This window comes from Monodon monoceros, unplaced genomic scaffold (genome assembly GCF_005190385.1).
Source record: "Monodon monoceros isolate NGI ecotype Baffin Bay Population unplaced genomic scaffold, NGI_Narwhal_1 Super_Scaffold_2, whole genome shotgun sequence".
Taxonomy (NCBI): domain Eukaryota; kingdom Metazoa; phylum Chordata; class Mammalia; order Artiodactyla; family Monodontidae; genus Monodon; species Monodon monoceros.
In genome coordinates, this window is record NW_021703776.1 from 14,294,810 (window position 1) to 14,304,219 (window position 9,410).

A 9,410-nucleotide genomic window follows, 5' to 3' on the forward strand; every position below is an offset into this window, starting at 1 on the left:
AAATGGGATAACAGTATGTATCGAGCAGGGGTTGTGCTGGAATTGAATGAGACAGTGTGAATAAAGTACTTTGCACATTGGCTAACTCATCATAGGTGCTGGATAGGTGTATCTACAACTTATTCCAGGAGAACTGTGTCCAGTATAGAGTTATTTGCAGCCTATAATATTAACAGAACAGATATTCTCCAGTGAATAAAGTTGCACTTCTAACTGCTCAAATGAAAAGTTATTTTACTGTCCACTCACACAAAAAGATTGAAGTTAGACATACTTTTTTCTCTTTAGCAGAATTTTTCCTCACTTAGCAAGAAAAATGAGATTAAAATGTGTCTGTTTTTCATTTCTGTTGTTGTTCTATGTTTGTAAACATAGATTATGAACACTTTAGGCACATAGAACAAGAAAATAAATCTTAATCCTTTATCTCAATTGCTATTATCTCAACACCAATATTTATTGCCTCTAAAATTTATAGCCAATAAGTTTGAGTTTCATACTCATGTTTATAAGGAAAAAAATTAAATTCATACAGAAAATGATCGATATGTAAAATCAATTAAATGTAGTTAGAAATGTCATAAATTTGAAATTCTTATTTAAATATAAATTGGCTGTAATTAGTTATTTGATTAAAAATGTGACAAGACAAAATAGAACGTGTAAATCAAGATCAACAAAGTACATACACAGTTGGAGAAATTTTTAGTGTCATTATTATAATCAATCAAATATTATTTGCGCTAAAATTGAGATGTATAAAATTAAAATAAGCACACTGTGAACTAGCTATATTTACAGTATGAGTAAAAAATCAACATTGTTTGCTTACTGATTTATGATAAAAATCAGGAACTTGGCTACAAAGGCAGAAATTCTCAAGAATATTTTTCCTTTTCTGCTCAATGGAGAAATCCAGTTCTTTTAAGAAATTGCCCATTGAATTATTAAACTAAATCCAAACTAGTCAAAAGACAATATCAGTAAAGCATTAGTGTTTCAGTTGAAGATCAAATTGGAAAGAGTTCTAACATTTATAATTTCAGTTGTTATATTAACAATAAATGTATAATCAAGAACATTCCAGCATTCAAGTGACATCCTTTGCAAACTGTGATGGTTTTGTACATATCTTGACGTTATGTCTGCAAGAAAACTCGGGAAACATAACTTTTAACATTACACTAATTATATATACTCTTTATTCAGCAGACGTAAACACAGAAATATTTGAGCTTGAAAACAGTTCAGCAGCCCAACAGGGTAGACTCAAATTTGGGGGGAGACAATAAAAGTCAAAATATGGTGCCTTTTTAGTCATGCTTCAACTTCAAATGAAATTCCAAAATAAAATGCGTTCTAGATGAACATTTTCTAAAGTGGAACAAAATTCTGTAAGTGCATTACTTGGTAAGGTAAATATAAAAGCATTTCTAAAAATAATATTTTTTAACAGAAATATTGGAAGTATTGCTGTTTTACTTCTAAACTCAAGGCAGTGTTTTGGAGGTGCAACTTTAATATTGCCCTCCTCAAAAATCTGGAGTGGTTCAGATGTGACATTGAGAAGTTGTACAAAATTAGAAATCAACAAGGAGAACTTCTTCACTTCAGAACTGAGCATGGGACCCACATTTGAAGCTCAAAATTCAACTTGATAGATTGTCAGATACAGATGGAGGTAGAGTCCCATTAATACAAGCAACTGTATATTGTTTTTAAAATAACCTCCTCCTGACATTTATTTATTTAGGAATTAAGATAAATATGGTGCATTCCAGAATCAGTTAAATGAAGAATGAGGTTCCACAGAGATGCAGAACATGAGAATGTATTAACCAGCCAAAGAGAGCGTGTTAACAAAACACAGGATAGGAAAGGGAAATAGCTTAGAAGTGACTAAAGATTCTTACCTGTCGAGAGACCATCAAAGTTACATGGTCTTCTCCCCCAACCCTACCACCCACTCTCATCCCCCTTAAAACAGGCTCCACTATGATAGAACAAAAGAGATTTAAGAAGATAAATTTGTTCTTGAATGTTCCAAGCATTGATATGGGGCAGTTTTAAGTCATATTCCAACTTAGCAAGTGGAGAAGGAACCAAAGCCAAGGTGCGAGCCAGCCTCTGTTTCTGAACAGCTGTGACTTTGGGCAGGTTATATAACCTCTTGAACATCTCTTCCCATTGAAAATAAGAGCAATAATAAGTACCTAGACATCTACTGTGGATGAAAGGCCATGATGAGAACTAATTCAATGGAAGCTTTTCTGCCTTTTACTATAAGCTAGGTTGTTCCAAACCACACAATATTTATGTTTCTCTAATAATTCTTTTCAATTCTATTCCATTATCCCCTACAGATAGAAGCCTTGATGTAGACATGTCTCCCAAGCCCACTATATTTCTTCCTTCGATTGATGAAATAAACCTCCATGAGGCTGGAACACATCTTTGCCTTCTCGAGAAGTTTTTCCCTGATGTCATTAAGGTCTATTGGAAAGAAAAGAATGGCAACAGAGTTCTGGAATCCCAGCAGGGAAATATCATCAAGACTAATGATACATACATGAAATTCAGCTGGCTGACCGTGACTAAAAGGTCAATGGATAATGAACTCGTATGTATCGTCAAACACCAGAATAATAAAAGAGGAATTGATCAAGAGATTCTTTTCCCTTCAATTGAGAATAATAAAAGAGGAATTGATCAAGAGATTCTTTCCCCTTCAACTGAGAATAATAAAAGAGGAATTGATCAAGAGATTCTTTTCCCTTCAATTAACAAAGGTATGTGATTATAAAGAAACATAACCTCCCATAATTCTTTTTTCAAAGAAAATACCCCACATTGACGATCAAGCATTAATGAAAAACAAATATAAATTGTTAAATGTTGTCACATTTAATGGTAGCATAAATGTCCTGCTATTTCCCCACAAAATTAAAATTGTATTGGCTTTGAAGCATAAAAAAGAAAAAAATTTACTGAAGCTTTTTCAGCTCAGTTTTATCATCTGAAATATAAAGGTCACAATGATGTATTTTAGGGTTGCTGTATAGATTAAATGAAACAACGCATGTCAAAGTACCTATCAATTTAGCACACAATAAATGCACAAAGAGAGATTCCATTTTTGATGACCTTACTTGATCAGGAAATAAGAACAATCACACATCTTTCAAGAAGGTTCCACTCAGCAAGCAGAGTTCCTCTCACTTCACTCTTACTTTACTCAAAGTATAACCCAGAAATAATGAGTTATTAAATGACAAAATGGTGTTCGTATAAGGAAGCCAGATCATGGCTCAACAAAATGTAGAATAATTACTGCTGCATGTTTATTATGGTCTTAGGTTTCTGAGGTTTGTGTTTTACCTACCACTTAAGCTAAAATTTTGTAATTGAAGATTGGGTGAGCCTAAAGTGTACAGACTTACTCCCATTTTACATAATGAATGTATTTCTTGCCATTGGTAAACGCCTCTCAAGAAACTTTTCTTGCGGCCCTAGCACGTGCCGGGCCTGGAGGGATGTGTGGATGAACACTCTCGGGTGAATTACTGTCCCAGGAGGATGCAGTACAGTAAAGAGAATACACACTTTTCCTAATCACTCAGGGTCTCTCATGATTCAGGCATGATGTCCCAAAGGAGACCCTTCGATGCAGATGTTGTGCATATCCACACAGTGTGGGCAGAGGGCTGGCTGTACCTTGGCCCTGGCAGTGGTCCTTTAACTCACTGGACTCGGGACTTAATGACCTGAGTGTTCACCTAACAGACCAAAGGACCCAGAGTGCCCATCAGAAGAAACCATTTTGTTATCACTTCTTTTCTCTGTGGTTAGGAAAACTTTTTAAGCAGTGGCAACCAAGCATAAAACAAAACTGTGCAGAGATTTTGGTGTGTAGCAGTCTGAATTTCTGAAGCAAGTCTTTATCTTCTCAGATCGTGAGTTCATCCAATGATCAAATTACATCCGAGCACTTGCCTTGGCTTTGTCCTGGGGCTGCGATGAAGAGCAAATAAAATAACGTCAGTGAAAATGCTTGCTTTCCAAACCATAACACTGATGTATTTATTCATGCATTCATCATATTTATTGATATGCTTTTCTCAAACTAACTAGAGTAAGATTACAAAAAACAACCCTAATTTTCTATTTCTACAGCTAAGAAACAGAGGGGAAGCAAATACGCAAAGTGTAAGTTTAACATAACCTTGGGCTTAAAGGTCTTATTAGGTTTTGATTTTGCTAGTGATCAGGGAAAAACAAAATGATAAGTTCCATGGTGATGACGATCATAAAGGAGAGAAGTTCCAGTTCATAATGTGTTTTACTTGGCACTTCATTTCTGAAATAAATGTCTTCCATGGGCTTCTCAGTGCAACATAGCAAATGAGGGCATTTCTGTCAATGTCATTCTACACTAAATTCCTAATGCTGTTTCATAGAAGTTTTTGTTGGTTGTTGTTTTTGTTGTCTTAATGAAAGATAAAAAATAACATGGAAGCACAAATCAGTGAAGTGATCTTGAAGGCTCATAAAAGTAATCTGGTCCAAGTTCTTGATTGAGAAAGAGAACTTAGGATATTCGCACAAACTTTATGATGAAAACTTTTTATGCTATTGTTTTTACCTCAATCACTGCATGGTGATAAGTGATTTTTATTTATCTTATAATAAATAAATTCGCTGAAAGGAAAAGAAAGAGGTTTTTAAGACATATTAAAGTCAGTTCTTAAGTATATTTTAACATCTAACATGAGTGTACTAACATTTAACTTCTTGGGATTTACCCCAAAGTCTACACAGGTTTACCCTCTACCTGAAAGTAGATTGTTCCTATGAAACCTTTCCTAAGATGAAAGGCATAAAGCGAAGAAGCAATCATCTTAAGACAGATCTTGCTAACAGATGCGCAAAGTAAATGGAGATAAGGCACAGATGCTCACAGATACAGTTCAGAGCTACGGCAGCTTGATGCTGAAATGCTGAGCGTAGTCCCTTGGCAATGCTGTTCTTGTTGCTGGAGCGCCCGCTGCCTCTATCATGGCTGGCTGCAAAACAAACACTAAATGCTATTTTTGCTTTTAACCTTTTCTCGTAAAAGTGAAAATCCTCTTCAGATTTCTTTCTGTTAGCAAAAATAGGTACTAATGTAGGTCTTCCGTAAAAGCAAAGTGGTGTAAACTTTTGAAAAATAGGGGATACTTGTACCCTGAAGCCATTTTTTAGAGCAAACCAACTAAAGATCTCTCTGAACCATATCATAAACTAGAACCATATCATATGTACAAAAACACACCTAGGAGAAAAAGGATAAACCAAACAACCTCTGTGTCTCTGATTTCCTCCATCCAACAGTCTACTATTTTTTTTAAGAAATTTTGTTTTTGTATGAATGTAGGAGAAAAAGGATAAACCAAACAACCTCAGTGTCTCTGATTTCCTCCATCCAACAGTCTATTATTTTTTTAAAGAAATTTTGTTTTTGTATGAATGTTTGCCTTTTTTTTTTCCATTGTAGATAAATACAACTTTCACCTCAGGTTTTCATATTAACTAGAAATATGATTTGGTCCATCTCTCTATCCTGGAAAGAATTGAACTGAAATGCTAAGCTCCCGTAATAAATATTTCATTCGTTAAGAATAATTAAGATCTCTGGAAAAGAAGATGTTTTCAGTGTCCACCATGGTGGGATTATGTTGTCTCTCTATAGATTAATTTCTCTGTATTTCTATGGATTATTTTTTACAAAGTACTTCCCACCTACTCTATCTCATTTAATCCCCCATGACCATCCTTTAAATGCACTCTGTCATCACTGATATGACTTATCCTCTAATCTTTATTCCTCTTTTGTACCGTGCAATACCCCCAAATACAACTCACTCCAGTGTCACTGGGGAGTTAAAGGAGATAATGCATATGAAGCATTTAAGCAAGTACCTGGCACAGTAATAATCACTCACTAGCTATTAGCCTCATTTATATTGTTATCCTGACGTCCACAAACTCCACAACTGCAGAAAATCACACACATGAGTTGGGGATACTGGGGGTATGTGTGATCTGGAAAGGTTTGACTGCTTTTTTTTTTTTTTGATGGGAAATTTACCTAAGCCAGACTCCTTCAAACATGAGATTCTGCTGTAGATTCTGGGATTGGATGCATCCATCTTGGGAGCATCCCTTCATGTCAGCAGTGGGCGCTGAAGATGTAGAGCAGCTGCTTTTTCTGTCGATTTGTCTTTTGACAGTATTTCCTGATCACTTTGGGGTGTAGGAGATGCGAACACAGAAGGAAACCAAGATGGTCTTGGATATTACCCTCCAGTTGTAATAAAGAAAAACAAAAACGTACCCTTCAGGAACTTGAACATCCTCAGATACAGAAAACAGTATATGCACTAGATCTACTGAATTACATTGAACCAGGCCATCTACTCCCGGATTGTAGGCATCTTATTTTTAAGGATTCTCTCCTCTCTCGGCAGATTCTATCAGTCTGTCTATCCAGAGACACACACAGAGATGCACACTGTCAAATAATGGATATAAACAATTCACTAATACTTGCTCTTATTTCTTGTAGAGGTCACTACACATGCCTGCGTGAAAAAAGGAAGTGGTAAGTTTTTGTCTAGGTTTTCCTTTATGTCATGCTGCAGCACATTTTTTTCCTCTGGATAAATTTAACTTTTGAACTTCCTCGGTTTAAGGTAGAAAAACCAGAATGTCTGGATGCCGCAGAAATAGACTGAGTGACAGTTTAAGTAAATCTATCATCATTTCCTAGGAGTCACCTTAACACAGTAAATGCTGGTTTTGGTGTGACGTGACTCTAAATTAGGGGGTGCAGTGATAGGTTCTGAATTATTTCGACAGTGGATTTCCTCCACTTGTGTGGCTTGTGTTTCTAATGACTAGGGAAACGCGGTATCAAGTTGTTTGTAGATTTTTTTTTTTTAAGTTTTAGCCCTTGCTAGTACCTAATACATGAACTGACACTAACTGAGAGCTTCGTATACACAAGGTGTTGTGCTGTGTCTTGCCTACATATCCTGTTTACTGCTTATAATACTCCTAGGAGGTGATACAATATTTTCCCCTCACTTTACAGATGAGGGCAGTGAGCTACAATTAATTAAGTCCCTTGTACAAAGCCACACAGCTCTATCTGCGGATTCAACCCAACCCATTTGAATCAATGGTTCATGCGCTTACTCAGTTCTCTGTCCCTCCTCTAAGGTATAAATATAGAACAAGAGTCCCAAGGTCAAAGCCCTGAGACAGAGTGGGCAGGGGTGTAAGAGCGTGGGCTTCCGCTATCAGAGACTGGACTTTAACCCCAGTTCTTTCATTACTAGTTGCATGAATATGGGTAAATTCCTTACATTTTCTGAGCAATACAGTCATCATCCACCAATAGGGAACAATTACACCCTACTCAGTTATTGCAGACATAAGGTCACATATGTGGAATAGGGTATCCATTTAGCTAGCACAGAATCAGTACTAGTTGGTGGCCCTTTCTCCCTACATGAAGGTTCTAAGTGAATTTAGAAGCACTGGCTCTGGCCCTGCTGATCCTTCTTTCGTTCCCCCTATCAGGGGGCCTGGAACTCACCTAACACCTGAGCTGACTGAGGGCAGTGAGTTCTGAGCACATCACCTCCTGAGATCCCTTTCCACACCAAGTGCTGGTGATTCTGGAATTCTGACTCTATGAAGATGAAGCGTGGAAGAGGGAAATTTCCCCAGGAATGGACTCAGCCTTGTGGTCCATTCAGTAGCCAAGTCAGGCCCGTCATCACTGTTGTTAATTATTTCTTCACATCATATATGTCTTCGAAAACTTGATAGGAGAGGAAGTGTCATTACCTAATAACATCCTAGCCACCGTGAGAGATGTTAAAGAAAATACAGGTGACTGAGGCATGAGATCCTAAAGTTTCAGAGAATTTGGATTAAAATGTTTATTCCACTTTGTGCAATGTTCTCTTTACTAAGCCCCCAACCACCCCACTGTGAGCACCAGCAGATTTCCCTGATTTGTACCCCTCATACGAATCTCATTGATACTTCTAACTGTGATGCATTCCCCCATCACTGTGTTTTAGCCTCTCAAAAGAACAAGTGAAACTAACCAAGATGTCTTCTCCTAGATTCCCTGCAGCTGCAGTTCACGAACACCTGTGCCTGCTACACCTACCTCCTTCTCCTCCTCAAGAGCTTGGTCTACTTTTTCATCATCTCCTTCTGTGTGTATAGAAGAACAGCCGTCTGCGGCCACGGGAAGAGCTCGTGACAGAGGGCACCACAAAGGGGTCACCTTTCCTTCATCATCTCTTGTCTCTAAAAGTGTCTGCTGAGGATCTAGCTGGGCTTCCTTTCTGGGTTTGGGTTATTTCAGTTCACATGTGTATTCTTCTGTGTGCCATTATTGTGTAAGGGCTTTTCAAACCACTGGGCAAGCAGACAGTTTGACTCCATAACAGGGAATTCTACCATTACTCAGGGGCAGGGCCCAGGGCTGGCCCAGGGGAGCCTCTCCCACCACTGTCCCCACAACCTCCTCAGGTCCTCCTGCCCCCGAGTCCTCGTGCCTCCTGAGGGCACACAGCGGGCAGCTCCCCTCTCCTCCCTCAGTGCCTCCACCCAAACCACGGCCCCCACCCTCCATGCCACCCACCCTGGGGCCACCAGCTTTGCCACTTGAATCCTGTCCTTTGATTTTCATAAGAGATATGAAAAATAAAAAAACAAATCAAAAGTCCACTTTTGTCTGTGTATTTTAATCTCATGAAATCTAACTAAGGTAAGGAACAGCATGACAACCGAGCTATCAAATCCAGTGCTGGTTGTAATAATGGTCACACCGCATTTCTGAGTCTTTCCCTGAGGTGCTGATCATAGTCCTTTCTTTGGGGCACTGGCTCCAACGGCACCCACCGCCAAACGAAGGTGCCCGGGTTCCTTCACTTTCAAAGGTCACCGGATTCAGACTCATTGGTTTGGGACGTTCCTGTGATGACAGTATAACAGCCAGCGTGACCTGCACTGTGTGTGCTCAGATCTGTACTAGTGTCTCACAGGCACTGACTCCTGATCCTCACATTAACCCCATGAGAACTGCATCGACACCAGAGGGGCACTGGGCGGGGGGTGAAGCACACAGATTCTGACCCCAGAGGGCCTGAGTTTGAACCCTGGGTCTTTTTTTTTTTTAATAAATAAGAGAGGCTGTTATAAATATAATTAAAGAATAAGAACAAGAGCAAGAGACTATCAAAATGATCGGACAAAATTTTCAACTAAACTCAATTGAAAAATACAGTAAACTGGAAACTTAATTGTTAAACAAGTCATGCACTGTAGAAAAAATTTATAAGCTAGAA

General features: G+C 38.3%; 1 protein-coding gene across 1 annotated transcript in view; it reads left to right on the forward strand.

Moving 5' to 3' along the window:
• The window catches only part of LOC114901845 (TCR gamma alternate reading frame protein), a 28,989-nt gene extending 20,214 nt beyond the window's left edge, over window positions 1-8,775 (forward strand). Inside the window, exons 6-8 of the mRNA XM_029234015.1 lie at window positions 2,364-2,789; window positions 6,605-6,640; window positions 8,178-8,775. Of these exons, the coding sequence (XP_029089848.1) occupies window positions 2,364-2,789; window positions 6,605-6,640; window positions 8,178-8,320 (605 nt within the window). The 3' untranslated portion in view covers window positions 8,321-8,775. The remainder of the gene's footprint in view (window positions 1-2,363; window positions 2,790-6,604; window positions 6,641-8,177) is intronic.
• Window positions 8,776-9,410: the final 635 nt, after the last annotated feature.